The sequence below is a fragment of the Musa acuminata genome, chromosome BXJ1-7, assembly GCF_036884655.1.
Source record: "Musa acuminata AAA Group cultivar baxijiao chromosome BXJ1-7, Cavendish_Baxijiao_AAA, whole genome shotgun sequence".
NCBI classification, from domain to species: Eukaryota; Viridiplantae; Streptophyta; class Magnoliopsida; order Zingiberales; family Musaceae; genus Musa; species Musa acuminata.
In genome coordinates, this window is record NC_088333.1 from 2,695,067 (window position 1) to 2,722,203 (window position 27,137).

The 27,137-nt window shown below is 43.1% G+C and overlaps 4 protein-coding genes and 1 pseudogene across 4 annotated transcripts; 2 read left to right on the forward strand and 3 right to left on the reverse strand.

Annotated features, from left to right (window-relative positions):
• Positions 1 to 7,048: 7,048 nt before the first annotated feature.
• On the reverse strand, positions 7,049 to 8,471 carry LOC135679842 (protein MKS1-like). Its single transcript, XM_065193827.1, has one exon. It carries the CDS (start codon positions 8,362 to 8,364, stop codon positions 7,711 to 7,713), a length of 654 nt encoding a protein of 217 aa, XP_065049899.1. The 5' UTR covers positions 8,365 to 8,471; the 3' UTR covers positions 7,049 to 7,710.
• Positions 8,472 to 13,632: 5,161 nt separating this feature from the next.
• LOC135678205 (E3 ubiquitin-protein ligase PUB23-like) lies at positions 13,633 to 15,088 on the forward strand. The gene has a single exon (XM_065190727.1). The coding sequence runs from the start codon at positions 13,768 to 13,770 to the stop codon at positions 15,004 to 15,006; it is 1,239 nt and encodes a 412-aa protein (XP_065046799.1). The 5' UTR covers positions 13,633 to 13,767; the 3' UTR covers positions 15,007 to 15,088.
• A 551-nt stretch (positions 15,089 to 15,639) lies between these two features.
• On the reverse strand, positions 15,640 to 17,061 carry LOC135680089 (putative UDP-rhamnose:rhamnosyltransferase 1). The gene has a single exon (XM_065194080.1). The coding sequence runs from the start codon at positions 17,059 to 17,061 to the stop codon at positions 15,640 to 15,642; it is 1,422 nt and encodes a 473-aa protein (XP_065050152.1).
• A 2,859-nt stretch (positions 17,062 to 19,920) lies between these two features.
• LOC135680090 (E3 ubiquitin-protein ligase PUB23-like) lies at positions 19,921 to 23,160 on the forward strand (annotated as a pseudogene).
• A 203-nt stretch (positions 23,161 to 23,363) lies between these two features.
• Positions 23,364 to 25,360, reverse strand: LOC103990757 (UDP-glycosyltransferase 91C1-like). Its single transcript, XM_009410013.3, has one exon. It carries the CDS (start codon positions 25,147 to 25,149, stop codon positions 23,728 to 23,730), a length of 1,422 nt encoding a protein of 473 aa, XP_009408288.2. The 5' UTR covers positions 25,150 to 25,360; the 3' UTR covers positions 23,364 to 23,727.
• Positions 25,361 to 27,137: the final 1,777 nt, after the last annotated feature.

Sequence of the window (27,137 nt, forward strand, 5' to 3'; positions counted from 1 at the left end):
TTTTACATAAAATTTATTTTTTTTAATATGTTTTTTCAATGAGTGTAATCAAGTGTAATAATTTTTGGATAATTTTTTATAAAAAATAATTATATAAAATATATAATTTGTCAATCATCGCCTATTATACAAATGCCACATAAGAACTATAGGAGAAAAAAAAAGCTTAGACGGCTCAACATCTGTATAGATAGGAGTTTAAGAGATAGCTCGGGTTAGTTACCGTACTGCCTCCTTTATAGAATCTTCATAGAAATATTCTGAAAGTCTAAGGGGTAGCTTTATCAAACTACCTCCCGTGTAAAATATATCACAAGAATATTTTTGGGGATCTAGGGGTAGCTCGGGATAATTATGAACTGTCTCCTTTATAGAATATTCACGTAAATATTCCTAGTGATGGAAAGAATAAAAGATAAGAACAATTATTGAAGAAGCTTTATTGAAGTAGCTTTAACTTGAATACATTAACATGTCTCTCTCTCCTATTTATACAGATTATGAGGAAGGATTTTCCTCAACAGAATAGAGAGATTCTCCTTAAGTCCACCCTTCGTTCTCCTTAAGTCTGCTGACTGTTAGTAGATCAACGAAGACTATCGCGGTAAGGAAGATGAGGATTAGCCGCGGAGCCTCTTAGAAATTTGGCTGCAGCGACGTTGGTCGCTGGCCGAAGGCAAGGGCGAAGCTTTATTTTTCTCAACGATGTTGGTTGCTAGCCGAAGGCAAAAGCGAAGCTTCTCTTTTCTCACTGCTCTGATACCATGATGAAAATAATAGAAGATAAGAACAATTATTGATGAAAATATTATCTTCTATCACCTAGGAGTTCAAAGGGCAACTCAGATCAGTTACAAACTACCTTCTATATAGAATCTATATTGGATATTTCACCTCCTCAATATTAGGAACCTTGAACTTTAGATAAATAAGACTCAAGGCTAAAGAGTGGACCTCAGTACTAACTTAAGTGTTACAGGGACTAGCTCGAAAAGCTTCTCCCTACTCTCCATTTCAAACAACCTTACACATATGAATCAGGGTCACGTTGTTTTGACAAATACATCAATGACATTTTCCCTTAATATTTTGGTACTAGGAGGGCTCGATATCGTAGGAGCATCCATAGGCTGACCCTATCAATGCATGCTTGGTTGAGGCTATGCCCTCGACCCATAGTATTTTTACTCAAACAGGGTGACAACCATCCTTTCCCCATATATACACATCCACCTTGCCACAAGTACCAATACAATATTGGCATCCATTCAATGACCCTAGACCCTCATATCTGGGAGTACCGTTGAGCCATTTACTCATTTATGTCGAAGCATTCTTAAATCTCACCTAGCAAATGCAAACACTAGCCAATATGATACAGGTCATTACCCTCACTTCTACCAAGCTAGACCAATAGACAACGCTATCGCCTTAGCCACTATTGTTAGTTTGGCAACTACTAGCATCAGTGACTGCTAGGGTCCCCCCACCCGACGAGTTGCCAGCATCTCAGAGGCATTTGCGGCCTATCAAACCAGTAACTAAGGAAGCACCCCACTCCTCAATTGTAGAGTTCAGTAGAATGCCACACCATCGCTCTACTATGCTTGAATATGGGAACTACTCAGTTGATTTAATAGATAACTCTCTTAGGATACAACGATATCAAATAGACCAATACTTGAAAGATATGCATCGACACTTTCATCAATCTTGGGGTGATGGGCAAGTCAACCCTATCTTTGGTCAATCACCATTTATCCAGGATATTCAAGAGGAGCCGATCCTAACAAACTTTCGCCTCCCATCATTGTAAGTCTTTGACAGCACTACTGACCTAGTAGAGCATGTCATCACCTTCCGAACTCATATATTGCTATAAAGTACTTCGGATGCCCTAATGTGTCATGACGTCCCGACCATCTTAAGAGGTATGACAAGAGAATGATACACTTGTCTAAAGTTGCTCTCTATTATCTCCTTTACTCAACTAATAAAAGAATTCAAGCTCCACTTCCTTATAAATGTGTGCCCGAGGCCGACGATGACGATGTTTCTCGGACTTAAATAAGCAAGGAGGGGACACTCTTAGACTTCATCACCCGATTCACTAATGAGATCCGAGGCATAGATAATGCTCACCCATAGCTCGTGATTCAGTCCTTTATGATGGGATTGAAACTCTCTCGCCTATTTTGGTCGTTGGTATAAAGGACATTATTGACGATCCCCGATGTGCTTCAAAGGGGCCATATAATACATTATCGCTGATGTAATGATCTTGAGCAAACGTGGAGAACCTCATAAGAAATTGAGGCAAGAGCGACCACAATTCGCCCCCACCCCAAGATCGCCACGGTGGAAGAAAAGTGAATGACTCGACCTGTGTAGCCCGAGGTCCGAACTGACCACCCCTAAACCTGACTAGGACTGAAGTTATTTTATAGATAAAAAAATGACTTATTGAAAGATTCTTGATCGATGAGGACTCCACTTAAGAAAAGAGACGAATCCAAGTATTATTATTTATACCATGATTACGCCCATGACACAATGGACTGTCGCAATTTGAATAAGCAAAGTAAGAAGCTCATATGATGAGAACACATCGAGGAGTTCATTTGAAGACTTTAGGAGCTATTACCCTAACCTTAGGGGCTGATTGAAAGACAAATCGATATTATCATCAGTGGACCAACCACAGGAGGAGATAGCACCTTGGGTCACAATGCTTACGCCCGAACCACTATCGAGAAGCGCCCTAGGACTAGAGGCAACCAGGAAATAACTTTCAGAGAAGGAGAGATGTAGTGCCTTGACTCAAATCACGATAACGCTTTAGTGGTCTTTGTGAGAATGGTTAGTGCCCGGGTAAAGAGAGTTATGATCAATACAGGTAGTTTCATCGATGTCCTCTTTTTCAAAACCCTTCAAAAACTCGAGTTCTCGACTAATGACCTCACCCCTTCGGCTTCGTCATTAATAGGGTTCATGGGCAACTCAATCTCCCTCTTGGGACCATGAGCCTACATGTCACATTCGGAGATGAGCCATTCTTCAAAACAGCTATGATCAAATTCATGGTGGTCGACATCATTGGTCGATCTATGTTGAACAGACTACAGGTAGTAGTGTCAACCTACTATAAGATTACGAAGTTTTTGACTCAAGGGAGTCCCAACAGTGCTACCTTATGGCAGTCTCCTTACCAACGAAGATTCGACCCGTGGGGCCACCCATGGACCCCCGAGATTCTGCCAAGTCCCTCCCGCACTCGAAATTGGTAGAGCCATTGATTGAAACACCCTTGGACAAGGTCCATCCCGATCGGGTCGTAAAGGTCGAGGCAACGTTACTCGACAAGAAGCGAGTAAAACTTATCAACTTCCTCAAGAAGAACACCGAGGTGTTCGCATGGTCACCAAGAGATATATCGGGAATTGATCCGGGTGTAGCCCAACATCACCTGAACATCTCTCTAGAAGCATGACGAATCAAACAAAAGCCTAATAAGTGTACTCCCGAATCGTTAGTAGGCATTACCAATAAAGTTAACAAACTATTAGGAGCAGGGTTTATTGTCGAGGTATATTGCTTGCGGTGATTTACCAAAATTATACTTATTAAAAAGTTAAATAGAAACTAGAGGACGTATGTTAACTATACTGATTAAAAAAGATATGTCCGAACGATAACTATCCACTCCTTTGGATTGATCAACTAGTCGACACCACGATATCATGAAGAGTGAAAAAAATATCTTATAACATAGTTTAATATCTTTTATAATATATAAAAAAGTTAAGAATATATATATATATATATATATATATATATATATATATATATGTTTATTTATTTTTTCAAAACTTTATATTAAGAACCAAATTTATCAATGATTCAATTTTCAATTTCTCCGAATAGACAGATCATACTACAGCTAGTGAGATGATTAATATCAAAAAGGCTGATCACCCTCAAACATCAAGTCTGCAACAATTCCTATAAGATTAGATATTATAAATGATTAATATCCAGAAAGTTCACAAATCTTGCTTATCACCCTCAAACAATCCTGATATTTTACATTTGGATGGTATGAGGATAATGAGAGCAGCACCCATAAGATTTCTATCCCATGCAGTATATATTATATACTGTTTATTCCGATACCGCTGCAGTAGATAATAAATAACTCATTGCCTCTCCTGTATAACATCTCCTGCTGCATCCAAAAAATAAGGTTAATATGGACCAAAAATAGAGGAGGAGAGAGAGAGAGAGAGAGAGAAAGAGAGAGAGAAAAGGTAATATCACATCAAACACTAGCCATTTCTTAGTCGGCCTTCAAGTGTTCTCGTGTTCCTTGGAGTCTTCTTCGTCTTCTTCTTGCCTTCCCCATCTGATCATGGATCTTCTACTTCTCTTGCATCTTCTATCAACATTAATGGACTTCTCTACACAGCTTTCTATGATTCATACCCATATCTTCCCCGTTCATTATGCTTGTCTTTGACATCTCGATAGTAACTTTATTGCCAACTCACACTGTCCTCTCTATTCCTCGACTTTGTCGAGATATCTACTCTTTGCTTACCCTCTTTCTCATTACTTGTAGGTGTGTCTTCTTTTTGTTTGGTTTGCTCCAATGGGACTGCTCTCTAAAGGATCGATATCTCTGGTAATTCTCATCCTCTTCTTGGTTTCATGCTGTGATGGCTCAAGAACCATGCATGCCTGGTATCAGAACCCGGCAGGTAAGAAGAAGTCAGGTGGTTTCTTTGAGTTCTTGCCTAGAGCGATGCCGATCCCTCCATCAGGTCCTTCCAAGCGCCATAACTCGATCGGTTTGCATGGTCAAACGACGCCTTAAAGGAAGGTGTCAGCTGCAGCTCTAAGAAGGAATGTGATTGATTGCATCCAAAGGTGGGCTTCTCATATCCTCAACACATTCTTTGTTTTCTCTCCTCCTTTATGGGATCGAAGCTTCACACAGCGTCCCATCTCTTTCAATATATCCCGTATATCTATAGTCAGAGAGAGAGAGAGAGAGAGAGAGAGAGAGATGCCACTGGGCTTGCACTTTTGATTATGTGCAGCAAAGCAAAATGTTGACTCCGATGTCAAAATGTGTAGAAATGAAATGCTCCTTTTCAAGTTGAAGGATGAATTGTTGTCTCCTCCTTTTAAGAACCAACGCATCATAGTGCTCCTTCTATGACAGCTCGCAGCATGGAGTTGTGGAGATTAAGAATCTATCTCTACTACGCTAATTATTTCCACTGTTTGGTGATTCATCTCTATTTCGATCTTGAATGATATCGACCTTTATGTCATCCAAGAAAATATTACTTGCTTGCTTGGAAGTTCAATGGGGACAAAGATATGGAGGTGTGGTGACGCTTGCAGAGGGTGACCTTTCTCTTATCGGAGCAGGAATCCCACGAGAGATATGACAGGGAAAGCTTGGGGGAAATTGTAGACGCAGCTGTGCGGTACTGGCCACCATTATTAGTCTTGTGATCCATGGCCATCATTTTGACCCCAAGAGCAAGGTACGGCTGTAGGGGCATGGCATGGCATGGGCGCCACGGGCCATGTACGTGAACGGTGGCCACAGTCGTCTTCTCCTCGGAAGCCATCCGTGTGCAGCCCTAAACTAAGGAAAAAGATAGCACTCTGTCCTTGTTGCTTGCACCTGTAACACCGCTGAGCTCTGAAGCGATGGGTCCTCTTTTCGTACAGTGGAAGAGGGGTAGGGGTTGTGTGCAGTCACAGTGTTACAAGGAATTAGCAGTTCATGGTGAAGCAATGCCTCGCACGCATTCACGTGCCTCTCTCTCTCTCTCTCTCTCGCCTGACTGATGGATGCAAAGTATTCCTACTTCGATCATTCTGTCATGCTTCGTATGCTCTTCAGACTGTTTGTTTTCCTTCGAGAAAGAGACAACAACTGTTGAGCACATACGATTCAGAGTAACGATCAAAGATTAACTCAGTTTGGTCGACTGATTCATCCAAAGGATTTGGTACTAGGAAGCATGGGATGAGTTCAGGGAGGAGAAAGAGACAGGACTCCCTTTTGTTTTGGTTGCTTTCTTCCACAACCAAGCAATCCTACGTTGTGTCATTTCACAATATTATTGGAAATGCATAGATAGCTCCAATAAGTTCCCGATGAATCATCATCATCAAAGACTAAAACGTTGCTCGACAAGAGAATATTAATCAGGACTGAAAAAGTCAATCATTAATAAGAAATTATTGGGTCTCATCTACGACTTAATAATATTCAATCTCATAGTGATTTTGTAGATAACTTTCGGGTCAATATATATCATTTGACTTTTGTAGTTCTCAGTAACAAAATACTTCTATTCTTAGACGTCTCCCACATGAATATATTGTCCGAGTAAAGTAGTCAAAAACGTACTACAGATCTCGACCATTGGGAGGTCCGACGAGTTAGAGGATTGAAGGCGACAAAGTAGATTTTGAGATGGTGGCTTCATTATTATTTGAACTGGTATCTAACATACACCAAGCATGCATTATCTTATGTGGGATGTTACTTGTAAAGCTATGGGCAGGTCACCAAAAATACGTTTTATTTGTAGAAGATTTCAAACCATGACATACCCAATCCACGCGCAAATAAAGTTAAAGAATGTGAAGCCAATCGACCAATTAATCCTTTGGCTTGTGTTCTTCCCCTCACCATTCTGATCTTGCTTGTTTAAAGAATAAGAGCACTGTGGAAAGCATCAACTAATCCTTTAGATTGTGGTCTCCTTTTCAACTCTTGGTTTTGCTTATGCAACTTTGGTTTCATATTCGAAGCATTAAAGAAATGCCCACAAAAACACATCAAAGTTCTCTTGTTTACACTTGCTCAGGCCTCTTAATTTGTCCATGTCCATTGTCAACTGATAAATATAGATCTTTTCAAGCAAATATATATTGGCTACCACTAATAAGAATCAAAATTTCGGCTTTCCTCTAAAAGAATCAAGGTTTAGGTGGATACGGTAATTGAAGAGCCTACTCAAATTTGTCAGTAATGTTCTAAATGAAGAACAAGAAAAGGATGGCATTGACCTGAACAAAGGCATATGGTGGAAGTTTTCCCATGCACTGCCTGCTAGTCTCTCTCTATCATTGTCCTGAGATGAGATTTTTCTTGTTTGCAAAGTTACAGGCGGAGAATTATTCTTAGAATGGCTATACATGTCTCTGTATTGTGACTTGCTTGTACTCCATAACTCTATGCAGGACAGGCTTTTCCATGTTAATGGATTGATTCCATGTGCTTCGAAGCTGCTCATGACATGCAGTTCTCAACCTACCTGTCTGTACTTTTGGCATGCTAAGATAGATGGATGTGATCTTACTGCTACAGAAGAAATGAGAGCATACTCGAAGGATCGAATGTTGTTCATATTTGCAGACTCTGAATTGATCTCATCTTGCAACATACAGAACTATAAAGAGAGAATGAATGAAAGGCAAAAGAATAATCAAGCATTAGGCAAACAAAAAGAACTTACAATTCTGTGTTGCATGAATCATGATCTGATGGTGTAATAAGAATTCATCAACTACTCTAAATCGATCGATTGTTGATGTTGTTGTTGTTACATATGAGATGCGATTAGCTCCCACAAGAGGAATAAGAAGGCCTCACCATGTCTTCTTTCCCCTTCTCTTGAGCTAACACTCCTCGTTTTGATTGAAGAGGTCCCAAAATGCACCGGGAGAAGGGAGGATGGGAGTGGATAGGAAGTTGTTGGGGCTGGGCAAGAAGGGATTCTCGACATAGCTCTTGCCCCCATGGAAAGCAGGGCTGAGTTCGTTGAAGAGGTTAAGCTCACTCGGGACGGTGGACGCCGAGAACAGGTTGGGGGACACCGGTGGCAGAGAAGAAGGGACCGGGGACAGGATGCCGGGGAAGAGACCGGCTCGACTCGATGTCATCGGACCATCGATCTCCAGTTGATCCAGAACATCTCGGTTGGACGCCGGGTGAGACGTCCTCTCGAACACGGCTAACCGAGCTGCCGGCGACAGCGGTGCTCCTCTGGCTGAGTCCCCGCGAGAACGCGAAGCAGCCGCAGTAGGATCGGCGGAAGATGAGGCGGCGCCGGTGAGGCGTTGCACCAGCGACATGAACTCGCTACGGCTGGCGTGGATGACCTTGGGCGAGACGGTGTAGATGATGACCGGTTGCCGAGTCTGGGGAGGCGCCGCGGCCGGTGGCTTCCTGATCTTGTGGGAGTCCTTTCGGACCTGGAGGGGGGTCGGTCGGGGGCCTTGGAGCTCGCGCCGGGGCGACGGCCGGCTCAAGGAGAGATCGGAAGGTTCCATGTCGCTTGAGATGTCACAGCTACCCAAGAAGAAAGCTCGAAAGACCTCGTTCGACAGGAGATCCAACTCACAGCTTCGGACTCCGCCAGAGTTCCTTAAAACGCCAAAGAGGTCAATGTAGTGCCCGAATAGTTTATCCAAACCAAAGGCCAGAGCGAGAGAGAGAGAAGAAAGCAGCAGTTGTGGCGGTGTTGAATACGGCCTCCGGAGATGGCTACGTGCATGAGGGGTTAACACAAGGATGCAGTGATTTAGATTCGAGTCAGCAAACAGCTTCATCAACCAATGAACGAGAGATGGAGGATTCGCTGCTGCGATCGTGTTTTGGTGTGGGAATTTGTAGATTGTGATAGGTGGTGAATGGCTATTGGTGCTCTGATAACGTCCATGTCGGAAGCCAAACAGGAATTTCCAAAAAGGCGAAAGAAAGATACCGAGTTGCCGGCTTTGAACCTTCTGCGCGTCCCGTGCAGTCAATCGGTCGGTCAATGTTCAAGAGCCGGTCAAACCTTTGAAGGCATCCAAACGAAAACAAACACCTGGATTGATGAGCAATTATTAAGCGTACTAATTAGAAGAAGACTAGAGAAAAAAGGAAATCCAGAGAAAGACTCCTTCTTTTATGATGACGCGATAATTAATCTTAAAATATACGATATTTATAGATAAGACAGATCCATTTCTATCGAGCTTGATAAGCAAGCACTTTGGATGCCTTCCTCGGAGGAATCTCTAATCTTGCATGTCTTGTTATGAAAGATAAATCTTGAGTAGCTTAAGAGCTCCACATGGCAAGTCACCGAGAATGTTGGGAAGTTTGTCTCTCCGACACCAAGTTTTGATGACTTTGTGATGCCTATAATACAAAAGTACAAGAGGATGTCGGAGAGAATACACATCAATTGGGACGGCCGGCCGCATTATATAATGCTAAGGCTTCAACCAAAAGAAGGGTGGAGAGGAGATGAGAGATGTTATATTTATTTAACTAGCTTCATTGATATAAATTTTGATAGGAGATATGGGATAATTTGAATAAAATCTAATAGAACTTTAATTTGTTTTTATCTTATTAAATATTTAATATATATATATATATATACATATATATGTATATATATACATTAGTGCTAGAATTGATCACCGATCCATATCACATAGTAAACACACTTAAATTTACTTTCTAAAAATTATTAAATCTCAAAAATCGAACCTTCGAGGAGGTTGAATATATCCTCAAAATGACTTTCTCATGACAAATCTGTTAGCGGGATCATGCACCTTATAAAATTACTTTGAAAGCGAAAGCGAAAGAGATATTTTTTATTTAGAGAATTTTATTATAGGATGGTGAAAGAAATTTTTTAGAATGAATACTATTAGTAAAAAATATTTTTTTATTATATTCTTTCCTTAAGTTTATGCTGACTTGGTATGTCTTTGTGACTGGGCTCTATGTCATATTTCGATTAGCATAAAATGTTATATATATATATATTGTTATTGTGAGTGTTGAGGTTTCTTATAAATATATATTCTCAAATTTCCAGTTAATTTTTTATTTATTTGTTATGGTTAAAGTTAGAAAATTTTATATCTATTCTTAAGTGAATCTTAGCTGATTAATTCTATGATAGTTGCTTATCATATGTTATATTTTTTGTCAAAAAATATTAACTAGCATTATTTATGCTTATGTCCAATTGAGTAGAGATATATTTAGAGGTCAAGATGGACCCAAGTTAATGAATTGTTGGGTCTAAGTAATCCCTATGATGACCCAAATTGACATGAGTCGAGTTAGAATTTCTCGTTCTAACTCGAACAAAAGAGGATTTGGATCCATGTTTATTAGCTTATGAGAAGAACACCGATTTGGCTTTGTCGGAATTCTCTTCCTTCTCTTCTCAATCTCCTCCTTTCTCTTCTGAATCATATCTGCTTAAGAACTGAGGGGTGATGAACAGTTAGTTCCTTAGAGTTGAATGGTCATCCTATTGCATGCTTTCTTTGAATGAGTCGTGGATAATGTCGTGTCCATCTTCGTGAGCGTTTCGAACACATTAAACTTAGCGTGATCCAAGCTAGATCGATCAATGGATCATTGTAGAACAAATACATAAGATCGATCGTGAATCGTTTTGATTGGTACGATCCCCTTCTCAAGCTTTCCCTACTCATACGACATCTCACGACTCGACGTATGCTGTGGCCGGCTTGGATGCACCCCACGTAGGAGACTCGTGGCTTAAGTCGGGATCAAAATCGTGATGTAATATATTCCTATAAATAGCTTCCTACTATAGGACGTCATCCGTCTCGTATTCTTTGTATGACCATAGTAAGTTCTATACACAATGTTTAGCATACAATAAGCCCATATTTGATTGACGATGATTTAATCCATTGAGGTTTTTAATGCTTTCTTTGCAGTACTAGTGGATACTCCATAACTTCTATGGATGTGTGTATAGAGGTATACAATAACTTCCAAATTTCCTTTTAATGATATAATATCTTATTAATGGATTAAAGAAAGTGATGATAATTTAATTTTTTTAAAGTTCACTTTTTGTATATATGAAAAATGATAATTACGTCCTCATATATTTAGTGATATATAGAGGAACCATTATTATATCATATTTTCGATACATATTATCAACTCGATATAATATCCAATGAATATTACACCAACATCAACGTTGATTTAATATCATCTTAGACATGCAATCATCTTGACATATCAATTGGGTTTCTTGGACCCATTCATGTGCACTTAGCGAGCATAAAAAATCATTCTTATACTTTTATTATGCAAATTTTTTTTAATATATATGAAATCAAATAATAATAGATCAAATTTACGATACGTACCTTTCAATGTCAGATAAAGAGGATATATGAGAAGATCTATAATCTCATGTCATGTATCCCATCTTCTCTTATCTGAATATTCGCATATTTGCATAGCCACATATTCACATGAAGTCTTTAAGATATTTTATCCTTTTATAAGTTAGAAAGAGGGTCTAGAATAATTAATTAGAAGAATCTCTTCTATCAATATTATTTCTTAAATAATCTTACTCTAATTAAACATCCTTTTTGTTGACTGATAATTATAATTAGAGTATAATCATATCCATAATATATTTTATCTAATTAGATAGAATTACATAATCTAATAAGTCATGCATGTTTAATGGTTTCATGGACCTCTCATGATCAAGTAATGATGGACTATTTTATGTAAACGTCTATTTAGATTAACTTTTTATTTAATTCCAATAGTTTTTATGAAAGTTTTCTATAAAAAGGTACCACGTGCATTATTAAGGATCCTTTCGAATAATCGTTGTGTAAAATATATTTTTTTCTCAAATTCTTCAAAGTATAAAAGTATTTTTCGTCGTATGCTCACTATGTATCGTAGATTTTTCATTAACAAGATATGAAGGATTTATGCATGTTAATTAAACCTACTTACAATCGAGATGTGGAGGGCTTTGATAGGGTCTTAGAAACTTTAAAGCGTAACATGTGAACTTAGCATCGAAAGATAGCTTCTTCACAACAAGAGTTAGAGTCAACCAAAGTTCAAGCAGCCCAATCCAACTTTAATGTTATTGCGACCCGACACATTTTGTATGTGATTGAATCCAGCAATTACAGTAGACATCCGGACCACATCGATGTGAAAGGAGATTGACCGAAATCGATTGACCTCCCCAATGTAAATAGAAAACTAAAATCTTCTTTTGATCTTATTTAAGTTTAGATATGGACACCTATCTAATTAATACATTTGAATTCAGTACTCCCTATTACATTCCTAATTAGATACGAAACCACGTCGTAATGGTAACACTAAACAAGTAGTCTCGAACACTTTCTTTTTTCCTTTTGAAACAAGTTTCAAACTCGATCACATAAGCATATAATTACAAGAATTGATGAGCGAATAGAATGCTTTGAACTCTCTTAATAAACCATTAAATTGGTCAAGAGGCAAGTAATCAAAAGTCAAAGTTCATGCACTCATGGGATTGCCGACTTCGATTCAGTATCGGATTCCGTGGTTCAAACATCAATGTCTCGATTAATTTAATGGAAGAATAGGCTGTAACTTTGTGGAGACCTTATCCATTTGGCTCATATACATCCCTAATGATTATTCATCCTAACTTATCCCCCTCGTTTCTTCCATGGATACAGTGCCACCTACCGAACCCACTTAATCTCCATGATATGGAACTTTGATCCAATCTACATTGGCATTCTTATGTTACTACTAACAAGAGAGCTCATAAATCTTGCAAATTGAGAAAGTTTTCTTCATTAATTCTTAATTCTATTAATGTTATTTAGGAAAACAAATGCATATATATATATATATATATATATATATATATATATATATATATATATATATATATATGAATATTACAAATAAAAGAATGGAGCACTAAACAAAATCAAAAGAGTGTAGGATTACAAGTCCAAGTCTTTCCTCATCTCTCTTCCGTATGATGCGTGGTGGGTTGCATTAAGTCCTTCTCTCTATCATCACCATCATGTGCTCTGGCATCTTGTCCTCCCACTGTTCCAACGCTGTCCACCCACGGCTTGGCCTTGGATCCATGCACCCACCACATTAAACTACTCGCATGGCGTTGACTTTCCATTACAATTCTCCTATCAGCTTAATCTTTTGGTATTACGATTCTCCATTTCAAACTTATCCCTCTCTCTCTATTCATCCGATATCCTATTAGTATTTTTATGTAGTATTCTTCCATTGGCTTACAGATAGATTCCCTCTGGCAACTGAGATTGGCTGACAATGTTATTAGATACGTCAAGTATTTGAAGGCACCTAAGTGTAGTTTAACTGCGTGACAATGAACCTGGCCCGAACATATTAGATTCGCGGAAGGCCACGTGATGATCTATTAGATGCACCGCCGCAATTGTGTTAGAAAAGTCAACACGAGGAAGATGGACGAGCTGTCGGCAGTGATTTATACTTGGATTTGCTTCCTTGTCTCGTCGGGCATGCTGTCCATGTTCCCAAAGTAATGGCGACGGTGCTTCCACCTCAAACACAGCTCAAAGTGGAATAGAAAAGGGTCCGGTCAACACGAGGGCGGATTTACATCCGTGTTACATATGGCTATGTCAACTCTTTGACCACTCTCTCCCTCCTTGCGTAGCAAGCGATGCATTTGTAGACTCCCTTTGCGTACCCTCCGCGTGGACCTCGCCGGCTTCTTCTTCCTTCTGGCTTTAAGTACCTGATCGTCTTCTTCTCCCACCAACTGTCTCAAGCGTTGCACCAAGTAAAGGCATCCTCGTTCAGCTTTCTCGTCTGTTTAGTTCCTGTGGTTTTGGTTGGTGTTGATGGAGGGAGTAGAGATACCGCCTTACTTCCTTTGCCCTATATCTCTGCAACTGATGAAGGACCCGGTGACGCTGTCGACGGGGATCACCTACGACCGCGAAAGCATCGAGCGGTGGATCTTTTCCGGAGGGCACAATACGTGTCCGGTCACCAAGCGGGCCTTGCCGGACTGCGAGGTCACTCCGAACCACACTCTCCGGCGGTTGATCCAAGCTTGGTGCACCGTCAACGCGTCGAGCGGCGTGGAGCGGGTTCCCACCCCGAAGGCCCCCGTCGAGCAGGGCCAGATCGTGAAACTCCTCGATGAGGCGAAGCTGCCGCAGTCCCAGCTCAGGTCGCTGGCCAGGCTGCGGGCGATCGTATCCGAGAGCGAGCGGAACAAGCGGTGCGTCGAGGCGACTGCCGGTGTCGTGGACTTCCTGGCATCCGTCATAGCGAACGACGGATATAGCTCGAACGAAGAGGTCGATGATGGATTGGAGTCCACAGGTGCCTGCGACGAGGCACTCAACATTCTCCACTCGCTTCCGATCTCCGAAGGTGGTCTCCTCGACCTCGTGACGAGACATGCCGGCATGATTGAGTCACTGACGACGATACTGAGACGATCGAGTTATCAGTCACGAGCCTACGCGACGCTGTTGCTGAGATCGATGCTTGGAGTGCTCTCGCAGGAGAAGCTGATCAATCTCGGCGAGGAGCTATTCCAAGAGATAGTGAACGTCATACACGACCGGATCTCGAACCAGGAGACGAGGGCGGCATTGCATGCCCTCATCGAGACGTGCCCATGTGCGAGAAACCGAATCAAGGCGGTAAATGCCGGCGCCGTGCACGTCCTGATCGAGCTGCTGCTCGAAGAAGACGACCGGAGGATTTGCGAGTTGGCGCTGGTGGCGATGGACCGGCTCTGCGGGTGCGCCGAGGGGAGGGCGGAGCTCGTGGGGCACGCGGCCGGCATCCCGGTGGTGTCGAAGAAGATACTGCGGGTGTCGGAGATGGCGAGCGAGAGGGCGGTCAGGATACTGCACTCGGTGGCGCGGCACTCGGCTACTCCTCGATTGCTGCAGGAGATGATGCAGATGGGAGTGGTGTCCAAACTGTGCCTGGTGCTCCAAGTGGATTGCAAAGCTAAGACCAGGGAGAAAGCGAAGGAGATCCTCAGTATGCATTCAAGGGTGTGGAGGAGCTCCCCTTGTCTTTCCCCACAGTTCCAGGTTTCATATCCTTCTTCGTGACAGTCAAATTGAAGACAGTCAAATTTGTAGATTCAATCTCACAGTATCAAAGAACACATATACGATAATAGTTCAGCAATAAGTTGATTGCTTGTTTTTTATCAGCAAAAACATCATTTTTACCTCATCTAGCTTCAAATCCAAGGAAATTGTAGTGAGGTTGGGAAATAATGGTGCCGATCGTGCCCATACTATGTTACGTTTTTGTCTATGTTAATGACCTCAAATTTGGCAGGGGAAAGCTCTTCTACTGATGAATAGTTTGGAGCATTAACAAAAGATAATATCTGTCTCTCTCATCAAGACTCACAAAGTTGCCATTCAACTGATTGGAACACCAACAACATCAAGAAAATGTAATGAACTTGACGACTGAGTGGAAAAGTAATTGCGTGCGTAAGACAGTCACAGAGGTTTTGGTGGATAAGTATTTAAGAAGATTGGATGGAGCATGTGATTCTCCATTAAAATCCAGAGTCCAAGTTGGAATTACTAGTAGATGGTGAAGCTTTGGGGTCAGAGCAGTAAGTAACGTTGACACCAAGCTTCATGTGACCGAGGAGAATCCAACAACACGAATAAAGCAGAGAACAGCGACGACAAGACTGAGATCTCATATCGATTGCAGCTGAGTTAAGCTTGTTGTCTTCTATGTTCTATCAAGTATTTGAGGAATTCCCACACATGTCGATCATGCAGCTTCTCGTCTCCAAACACGTCTCTGTACTCCTTGGCCTTTGCTCTCAGTGGCTGACCTTGTTCTTCTACCATGACCAACCTCAAGGTCGTCGCTATCCCCTCTCCTGTGAACGATCCATCTTCCTCGTTCCGCGGCACCTCCACGCTAATCTTCCGCTCGACCAGGTTTCTTGCATTCAGACCTTGATCGAACAGCAGCGGCATGAGCACGACCGGGAGCCCGAGCGCGAGCCCTTCGATGATCGAGCTCCAACCGGCATGCGTCAGGAATCCGCCCATGGACGGGTGCGCAAGGAGCCGGGCTTGAGGGACCCAACCCAAGCACACCAGCCCACGCCCCTGCGTCCGCTCCTCGAATCCTTCGGGCAGCGCGGCGGGGCTGCCGTGCGAGTCTGCCGGTGCTCTCAGTACCAAAACGAAGGGTAATTGGGATCGCTCCAGGCCGAGAGCAATCTCATGCACTTGAGAGCTTGTCAGCTTTACCTCGCTGCCGAATGCAACGTAAACGACTGATTCTGGCTTTTGTTTCGCTAGCCACTGGAAGATGCTGCGCCACCTGCTTTCGCTCTCTGCATCGGTGTCTGATTCCTGAGGTGTGGGAGGGAAGAATCCTACGGGAATCACCGGCCTTTTGTGTAGCTTCCTGAGGAGGTGAAGCCAATCTGGTTCGAATTCTGGGCAGCTCCGAACAAATATCAATTGGCAATCTTCCAAGGTCCTACCGAACCGATAAGTTTCTGACACACCGGAGGCGTCCGGCAGAACGGCGGGCTTGAACAGCTCGCGAGCCTCGTAGGGCTTGTAAAAGACGGTGGACTCGAAGGGAACCCACTCAGGCAGCTCCATGAACTGCTCAGGCGTCTCCCTCGCACCTTCACAGCCCATTAACGATGCGGACGGCCCCAAGAAGCTCAGCACCGCGGCGTTGAAGATGCTAAGATAGGCGCACGGCACGCCGAACTCGGCGGCCACTCGGGGCGCCCAGTAGGCGGCGTAGTCGAAGAGGATCCAATCGGGCACGCGGGGCAACGTTTCCCGGAGGAAGCTGGATAACTGGTGTTGGAAGGTGTCGAAGGCCTGCCTCAGGTACGGTCTGAGCTCGTCGGACGGAAGGTCGACCGACGCCTCTGCGTTCTCCGGCAGGTGTTCGATGCTTGGCATGGGAAGCTCGACAAACTGGAGGAGGGAAGAGAGATGGGGAGGAACTCTGGGGAGCCTCTGTATGTTTCTCTTGGTGACGAGCAAGGAGACGCGATGGCCATGTTGGGCCATGCGCTTGGAGAGCTCCATGAACGGAAGCATGTGGCCGAAGGCCACCCATGGGAGCATGACAATATGCAGACTGCCATTGTCCATGGAGGGCGAAGGATGAAGATCAAAGACAGGGCTGTTTGTGGAAGACAAAGATGCGGCAAGGGAAGACTGGGGAAAGAAGGACGAATGAATGGGGCAACAGAGCAGAGCCTATTCCCATGAGGACGATCCTGCCATGTCATAGGAGAAGTCTTCCTCTCGCAGCCGTCGCTGTTGATCGACCTGGCCAATATCTAAACATCCTACTCCACAATTTGGTGTCGGCAGAAGCATCACGCCAATGGCGGTCGGGTGACATCCACAAGGATAATAATAGTAAATGATAAGGAAAACGATGGAACCATATTTGCACAGACAGATACAACAGTAAAAATATAAATGTGCATGTCGTATATATTGACTAACATGTATAGAGCATAAATTTCTTGACTGACAAAGACGAGCATCAAGCTGAGTTGCCGAACTTAATTTTACAGTAAGCAATACTAAGCAAAATGAAGCACAAACAACAATAATAATATCACATAAACTGACAAAAGCTCAGTAACAGAGAAATTAGACTCAAAGGGCGGATTATATTTGCCATGATCTCTCCAAAAGCAAATTGAGCTTTGCTAACTATTCTGGTAGAATACGTGTTCATTTGACTCACCAAATAGTTTGCTTGACACAAAAAAATTACAGGACCCTTGTATTACAAGTCAACAGTATAAACTACTAAGTTAATTCATTCAATCCACAATAGTGGGTGGGATGTCACACCATGAGGAAAACGATGGAATGATCGTATAGTAATGATCGTATAGTGGGTGGGATGTCATACCATGAGGAAGTCTAACGTAATGAGAAAGTGATTGCTATTAATTTATCAACATAACAAATAAAACAGACGATGTAACAGCAGGATTAGGGCTTCATTGGGAGAAGTATTATTGGTACAAATTAACCAGTGAACAGCATGACTGAATAGCAAACATATTGTAATTCATTGCTGTCCAGCTTTATAATTTCCTTTGCATGTCCAAGGCCAACCACCAGCATTTGCCTCTAAATTCATAAATGCATTTGGTCGCAATGTGCCTGCTATTCACTCTCCAGATTGCACTACATGTAAATAAAAATTGGTAATTAGTTCTTAAAAGTGTCTATGATTTTATAATAAGATTCAGAAGCAAATGAAAGGGCAACTTTAATCACTGTGTACACCGTCCCACGGAAAATGATCTATTTCTGTATAAAAAAAAGAAGACTATTCTCTCCCGGACCTTCCTTCCCTCCCTCTGATGATACAAGGACAATCAAAAGAATGGCTAATTGGTCATGACTGTACTTAAAGGTGAGGCTCTTAAGTCTACCACATGATGGATGCATGCACAATTGCAGGCACACATTCAACGTCAAAGAGAGGATGTTGGGAAATCATTTGACTGATCTAGAGAGATCTTAGATAGGCCTAGGGGCTATTTTCTAAAGTGAAACTAAAATCATGTGTTGGGCATATTTTAAAAGCAAGCTCACCATTGGTAAGGGGACCTTTCAATTGCCAGCCTTTTCCTCATTTTTCTGCTTTAGTGTTGTTTGAGGATCATCTGCACATATCAAAACCAGGGATTGAACTAAAATTTAATGCACCGAGTGGCATGTTAAAAGGATAAGAAACCTTTTTCCATGTTGTTGTATCCCAATCTAAAAGACGCAGGAGTAGCTTCATCATGAACCCTGTCGACCACCTAATGGAGATTTGATGATTCATCATGAACAACAAGCCTGCAAAGGACCAAACAAAAAGCAAATTGCTCATTTTTACTTCAGTTAAGGTAGTCATCAGTTAAATCAACAACACTGAACAAGCAAATTCACCATTACTGTCCTATGAATCCAACATGCTTCTGGATACAATAACATGTCTACATATACAATGACAGTAATCAGCAATGCCAAACATGAACCCATTTTAACATGATAGAATGACCTGTTCAGGATCATAATGCTAGAAAAAAGTTGGCTACTTAATTCGTCTATTAGCCTCCAGAAGAACAATTACACCTACTTGATGATTCAACATAAATAGCAAGCCTGGGAAGGACCAAACAGAAACGAAATTGTTCAATTTCACCTCGATTAAGTTGGTAGTCCGTTAAATCAACAACCCTGAATAAGCAAATTCTCCATTTTTGTCCTATAAATCCGAAATGTCTCTGGACATAGTTAATGTATAAGTATGCAAAGACGGAAATCAGTAACGCAAAACATAGTCACATTTTCGTAACATGGTAAAAATAGCTGTTCAGGATCACAATGCTACAAAAAGTTGATTGCTTCATATGGCTATTAGCTGCTGATTGTAACTTCACATTCTTGATTGGCGTATGTCAAGCAACATAACTGCTCATAAAGGAAGCTCTTTTATTCAGTTGTATGTCAGTATTAAATTCCCCTCCCTCATTCAATGGGCTTAGTAAAGCGAGTATGAGGGCTCAATGACTTGAACTAAAAACTATAAAAGAAACAATACAAACATACCTACATTGCTGAGACAAGTTTAGGAAATCAAACTTCAAGGACGATGCAAAGGATGCTTACATCTTCTTCATCTGCACCTTCTCCGCATAACGATTTCTGCCAAACATTCTTCCTTCAATACCCAATACCTGTTCATAGGTGGCAAAAAACACACAGAGACATCAGTCCCCTTCACGGGAAAAAAGAATACAAATCAAAAACACTCCAAATCAGTAGCTAAGTCCAACCTATGGGGCAAAATTCGATCGCTTGTGGACCCCCCCTAGCCTCCTGCGCTTCGGCGAAAAAGCTCAACGGAGATCCTCTACGGCTATTCACGGAGTTTCACCAATCAAAGACACGAATCAGAAGGGAAAACAATAAATCATGGGTTAACATATGGAATCGAAAGATCAGGAGGATCTCACCGTGGCGACGGGAGAGGGAACGGCCGTCGGAAACCCTAGCCGGGAAAAGGCTGGGGGTGTTGGAACGAAGTGGGGAAGCAGAGAAAGGCCGGAGTCCAATCTGGTAATCCGCGGATCAGGTTAATCTTAGAACATTTCCATCCTTTACTATCGTCTGATCTATATCTGACGGTGGGGACGAGGGGGAACAGATTGAAATTGGCTCTCATCGATGGACCATCGAAAACTTCTTTGATGGAGTGATTGGATTCAAATGTGGAATCGGGATTAATTGAGTTTAATTATTTTTTTTGCTGGTATAATTATTGAGGAATTGGTTCATCAATGGATCTGACAAGTAGCAATTCGTGATCCACACGCCAAGTCGACATTGATGCGAGAATGGTGGATTTGGGTCAGGCATTCAAATCATAAATGGACCGATGTAATTAAGTCCAGTGATAAACAATTAGGATTGGTTCGGATCAACAATTCGACCCAATTGGCTCCAATTGACTCAATCAGCTATCATATCAAGTGTCTTCAGCATGTCATGATGACCAACACTTGAGAAGACTTGAGCAAACTTCATGTGACCGCAGAAGTGCTATATAATTCGTGGCTAATAATATCCATTATGTTGCTTTCTCGAGGAACTATTTCATGTCGCCGGTATTAATAACAGAATGTTCTTTTGGTTGATCAGGAGGAGTATGGACGAAGATTTGCAATACTATTTATATTGTTGTTATTATTCTTGTTAATTTGAGTTATTTTGTATTCTTCGGGCTGGATTTAATTCTGATATAATGATCGTGAGGTCATCAATTATTAATCATCGAATATTATAAGGTCTTATTTTAGCATATTAATTATAGATTATCTCTATAATTAGTTGATTTTATACTTTTAAAAATTATTGATATTTTTATACTTATGAAAATAAGATATCTAGAGTTATTTATAATAACGATATTAATTTTATCAATAAAAATATAATAAAAAATATATAATTTTAACGTTCGATTATGGACAATTATGTCGTTGGTATGGACGTCTCCGATAACAATAAGGTTCATTTTCATTGTGACACCAACCATCTCAAAAGGAGCACGTTGTCGACTTCATTGTTGGTCATCCCGCACCTCTCTGTATCTATGTCGATGTAGATGTAGTTGTCGTCGGTGACTAATGTAGTGTCTACGACAAAAATAATGACCATCTCATCATTGACCAGTTTGGCGGATCTCAACCTTAATGAAAAGCTGGGTAGTTGGATCTCTTGTCGCTTCTAGTGCTTTCTCGTTAGTTTCGGTACCACCTCTTGTTGAGTAGTTCTTTCGTTGCTTTATATCTTTGTCGGCCGAGTGGCAACTATGTTGACAACAATGCAGATAATGATATCTATCACATCGTCTACGATGAAGATGATTGATCGCCTAGCCACTGACCTGATAGGTAGATTCGAGGTCGTAACGCTCGTCTTGCTGTCGTGTAAGTTCCAATAGCACCTCTCACGAGCGGCCCTTTCGGCAAACGTAACGCTATGTAGATTAGGCGGGTTCCCACCCCGAAGGCCCCCGTTGAGCAGGTCCAGATCATGAAGCTGATGAGAGTAATAATGGCGACATGACACGCCACGACGTCAACCGCACCTGGATGACACTCTACCCAAAGAGGGCAATAATGTCGACGCGACGTGTGCCGACGTCACCCACTCTTAGACAACGATTTCATCGTTATGACCCAACACGCTTGGTCGAGGCAGAGGAGAACGGCGACCGAGGCATGCCCATGCCCTGCGGTAGTTCGGTTCTTCACGCAACGCCAACGACAATATCAGACGCCATCAGAGGTACAACCCTGCTCCTGCAGGCAGGCACATCAGGTAACACTAAACTTCCCTACAAATACCCTCGAGTTCTAAACGATGAGGGGGGAACACCAACATAGACAACAAACTCCACTCCGCATCTGCTAACTTGATCGTCGGAGGGGTCGGGCCGAGCGCCTCGGCCCGACCTTCGCGCAGGTGCGAGGACCAAGGTCCCTCCGGACGCGCAGGCGAGGAATTCCTGCCCAGAAGAGACGGCTACACCGTCCTGATCGGACACCGCACCCGACCTCCCCGACGGACTCGAGGAGCACCGTACAAGATCCTCATCCATTCGGACCCGAACCAAGCCGTGGTGTTGGCCCCGAGGCAACGGCATAAAGTTGTTTACACTAACGGAAGCTCGTCGACGAGGCGAAGCTGCCGCAGGCCCAGCTCAGCTCGCTGGCCAGGCTTTGGGCGATTGTCTCCGAGAGCGAGCGGAACAAGCGGTGCATCGAGGCGACTACCGGTGTCGTGGACTTCCTGGCTTCCGGCATAGCGAACGACGGATATAGCTCGAATGAAGAGGTCGATGATGGATTGGAGTCCACAAGTGCTTGCGACGAGGCACTCAACATTCTCCACTCGCTTCCGATCTCCGAAGGTGGTCTCCTCGACCTCGTGACGAGACATGCCGGCATGATCGAGTCACTGACGACGATACTGAGACGGTCGAGCTTTCAGTCACGAGCCTACGCGACGCTGTTGCTGAGATCGATGCTTGGAGTGCTCCGCAGCTGAACAATCTCGGTGAGGAGCTTTTCCAACAGATGGTGAACGTCATACACTACCGGATCTCGCACCAGGCAACGAAGGCGGCATTGCATGCCCTCATGGAGGCGTGCCCATGTGCGAGGAACCGAATCAAGGCGGTAAATGCCGGCGCCGTGCACGTCCTGATCGAGCTGCTGCTCGAAGAAGACGACAGGAGGATTTGCGAGTTGGCGCTGGTGGCGATGGATTTGCGGGTGCGCCGAGGGGAGGGCGGAGCTCGTGGGGCACGCGGCCGGCATCCCGGTGGTGTCGAAGAAGATACTGCGGGTGTCGGAGATGGCGAGCGAGAGGGCGGTCAGGATACTGCACTCGGTGGCGCGGCACTCGGCTACTCCTCGATTGCTGCAGGAGACGATGCAGATGGGAGTGGTGTCCAAACTGTGCCTGGTGCTCCAAGTGGATTGCAAAGCTAAGACCAAGGAGAAAGCGAAGGAGATCCTCAGTATGCATTCGAGGGTGTGGAGGAGCTCCCCTTGTCTTTCCCCACAGTTCCAGGTTTCATATCCTTCTTCGTGACAGTCAAATTGAAGACAGTCAAATTTGTAGATTCAATCTCACAGTATCAAAGAACACATATACGATGATAGTTCAGCAATAAGTTGATTGTTTGTTTTTTATCAGCAAAAACATCATTTTTTCCTCATCTAGCTTCAAATCCAAGGAAATTGTAGTGAGTTTGGGAAATAATGGTGCCGATCGTGCCCATACTATGTTACGTTTTTGTCTATGTTAATGACCTCAAATTTGGCAGGGGAAAGCTCTTCTACTGATGAATAGTTTGGAGCATTAACAAAAGATAATATCTGTCTCTCTCATCAAGACTCACAAAGTTGCCATTCAACTGATTGGAACACCAACAACATCAAGAAAATGTAATGAACTTGACGACTGAGTGGAAAAGTAATTGCGTGCGTAAGACAGTCACAGAGGTTTTGGTGGATAAGTATTTAAGAAGATTGGATGGAGCATGTGATTCTCCATTAAAATCCAGAGTCCAAGTTGGAATTACTAGTAGATGGTGAAGCTTTGGGGTCAGAGCAGTAAGTAACGTTGACACCAAGCTTCATGTGACCGAGGAGAATCCAACAACACGAATAAAGCAGAAAACAGCGACGACAAGACTGAGATCTCATATCGATTGCAGCTGAGTTAAGCTTGTTGTCTTCTATGTTCTATCAAGTATTTGAGGAATTCCCACACATGTCGATCGTTCAGCTTCTCGTCTCCAAACACGTCTCTGTACTCCTTGGCCTTCGCTCTCAGTGGCTGACCTTGTTCTTCTACCATGACCAACCTCAAGGTCGTCGCTATCCCCTCTCCTGTGAACGATCCATCTTCCTCGTTCCGCGGCACCTCCACGCTAATCTTCCGCTCGACCAGGTTTCTTGCATTCAGACCTTGATCGAACATCAGCGGCATGAGCACGACCGGGAGCCCGAGCGCGAGCCCCTCGACGATCGAGTTCCAACCGGCGTGCGTCAGGAATCCGCCCATGGACGGGTGCGCAAGGAGCCGGGCTTGAGGGACCCAACCCAAGCACACCAGCCCGCGCCCCTGCGTCCGCTCCTCGAATCCTTCCGGCAGCGCGGCGGGGCTGCCGTGCGAGTCTGCCGGTGCTCTCAGTGCCCAAACGAAGGGTAATTGGGATCCCTCCAGGCCGAGAGCAATCTCATGCACTTGAGAGCTTGCCAGCTTTACCTCGCTGCCGAATGCAACGTAAACGACTGATTCTGGCTTTTGTTTCGCTAGCCACTGGAAGATGCTGCGCCACCTGCTGTCGCTCTCTTCATCGGTGTCTGATTCCTGAGGTGAGGGAGGGAAGAATCCTAGGGGAATCACTGGTCTTTTGTGTAGCTTCCCGAGGAGGTGAAACCAATCTGGTTCGAACTCTGGGCAGCTCCGAACAGATATCAATTGACAATCTTCCAAGGTCCTACCGAACCGATAAGCTTCTGACACACCGGAGGCGTCCGGCAGAACGCCGGGCTTGAAGAGCTCGCGAGCCTCGTAGGGCTTGTAAAAGACGGTGGACTCGAAAGGAACCCACTCAGGCAGCTCCATGAACTGCTCAGGCGTCTCCCTCGCGCCTTCACAGCCCATTAACGATGCGGACGGCCCAAAGAAGCTCAGCACCGCGGCGTTGAAGAGGCCTAGATAGGCGCACGGGACGCCGAACTCGGTGGCCACTCGGGGCACCCAGTAGGCGGCGTAGTCGAAGAGGATCCAATCGGGCACGCGGGGCAACGTTTGCCGGAGGAAGCTGGATAACTGGTGTTGGAAGGTGTCGAAGGCCTGCCTCAGGTACGGTCTGAGCTCGTCGGACGGAAGGTCGATCGATGCCTCTGCGTTCTCCGGCAGGTGTTCGATGCTTGGCATGGGAAGCTCGACAAACTGGAGGAGAGAAGAGAGATGGGGAGGAACTCTGGGGAGCCTCTGTATGTTTCTCTTGGTGACGAGCAAGGAGACGCGATGGCCATGTTGGGCTATGCGCTTGGAGAGCTCCATGAACGGAAGCAGGTGGCCGAAGGCTAGCCATGGGAGCATGACAATATGCAGGCTGCCATCGTCCATGGAGGGAGAAGGATGAAGCTTGAAGATCAAAGACAGGGCATGTTTGTGGAAGACAAAGATGCGGCAAGGGAAGACTGGGGAAAGGAGGACGAATGAATGGGGCAAGAAAGCAGAGACTCTGTTCCTCTCGCAGCCGCCGATGTTGATCGACTAGCCAATATCTAAAAATTGGTGCACTGAGAATCAAGGTCGGCAGAAGCATCATGACAAGGAAACCGATGGAATAGTATTTGCACCACATATATATATATATATATATATATATATATATATATATAATGAAACTCATTCGTTTTTGAACACATATCTTAAATAATCTTAGTTATAGCTTATTCGAGATAACCGGATAGATTAATATATTATATACCCATCCATATGATGGATACAACTGGTCTTATAGCTGCTCGTATGGGGATAATATGGATACAATACAGGTACTAATTGAGGAATGAGTTCATCCGCTTATGAAATACTAAATGGTTGATGATGCCTTATTGTTAGACAGCGATTCCGTAGTCTAAGTGGTATATCTGGTCCTTAAACTTGAGACACAAAGGATGTCCTGTATGAGTGCTCCACTCATTGATACTTGACTTATAGGTTTGGATGTCCCAGATCTGGCACAACCAATCATCGGGAGTGGTAGTCAACCTTACGAGGGCTATTGAGTGTTGATAGAGGATCATCCACTCTCGATGTAATGAGAGGAATATCTTATGTATTCTTGCTCAAACAAATCTCTAGTTAGGGTCATTCGGACTGAGAGAGAAAGAGTTCTTCGTGAGAATCCAATTAGAACGAGACTCGAGTAGAAATTGTCTCATGTATTCTTATTCAAACAAATCTCTAGTCGGAGTCATTTGGATTGAGAAAGAAAGAGTTCTCCGTGAGAATCCGATTAAAGCGAGACTCGAGTAGTCACTATTTCATGTGTTTTTGCTCAAACAAATCTCTGGTCAGGGTCATTCGGATTGAGAGAGAAAGAGTTCTCCGTGAGAATCCGATTAGAGCGAGACTCGAGTAGAAACTACATGGGTCTGACAACACCATGCCCATAAAACGATCTCTAGGATATTAGATGGATGAGGGACTATAGATACACGGTAACTGAGGACAGATAGATCCAATGGATTGGATTCCCCTGTATCGTCTAGGAACTACGACGTAGTGGCCTAGTACGTTCGCAGTCGATGAAGATAATAATTCACTGAGTCAGAAGGAGTTATGATAGATATGACTCATGACCAACTCGATATTGGGCTTATAGGATCATACACATATGGTAGACATTACGATAAGTAGAGGTTCAGATATAAGATATCTGCTGAAGCCCCTATCTTATTAGATATCAAATAAGCCCCTGAATTATTAGATCCTATGGATTAAATCTAATAAGAGCTCACGAGAGATTATTGGATAGAGATCCACTAATCTAAGAGGCTTTAGTAATTGGATGGAGATCTAATACCTAATAGGAGGGATCCATTAGAGTTAAGTTGATAAGGGACCTTTATAAATAGAAGGATTTCAATAATTTATAAGCCAAAGCTTTTTGTTTTCTCTCCTATTGTCCTTCTCCTTTCCACCTCAAAACAAAACATGAAGTTTTGAGGAGCGTCATCGTAACTCTGCTATGTGGATCAACGCTAGAGAGAAGAACACTTGACCTCCTTCACCCTCTTCTAGAGATAAACAGGGATTTAAGAATATACGATCTCCTTAGGTAATACAAATTATCTCACACGTGGTTTTCTATTTCATGAATTTTTATGCATCAATTTTCGCACGACGATAAACATATCTTTAGGAATTGAAAATTTTATTTTATGTTCTTCCGCTTTAACATAGTAAAAAAGTGATTGCTATTAATTATCAGCATAACAAATAAAACAGATAATGTAACGACGAGATTATGGATTCATTGGGAGAACTATTATTGGTACTAATTAACCAGTGAACAGCATGACTGATTAGCAAACATATTGTAA

Coding starts and splice junctions, on each gene's coding strand:
- LOC135679842 (XM_065193827.1), bottom strand. CDS start 8,364: ATGGAACCTTCCGATCTCTCCTTGAGCCGGCCGTCGCCCCGGCGCGAG.
- LOC103990757 (XM_009410013.3), bottom strand. CDS start 25,149: ATGGACGATGGCAGCCTGCATATTGTCATGCTCCCATGGCTAGCCTTC.
- LOC135680089 (XM_065194080.1), bottom strand. CDS start 17,061: ATGGACAATGGCAGTCTGCATATTGTCATGCTCCCATGGGTGGCCTTC.
- LOC135678205 (XM_065190727.1), top strand. CDS start 13,768: ATGGAGGGAGTAGAGATACCGCCTTACTTCCTTTGCCCTATATCTCTG.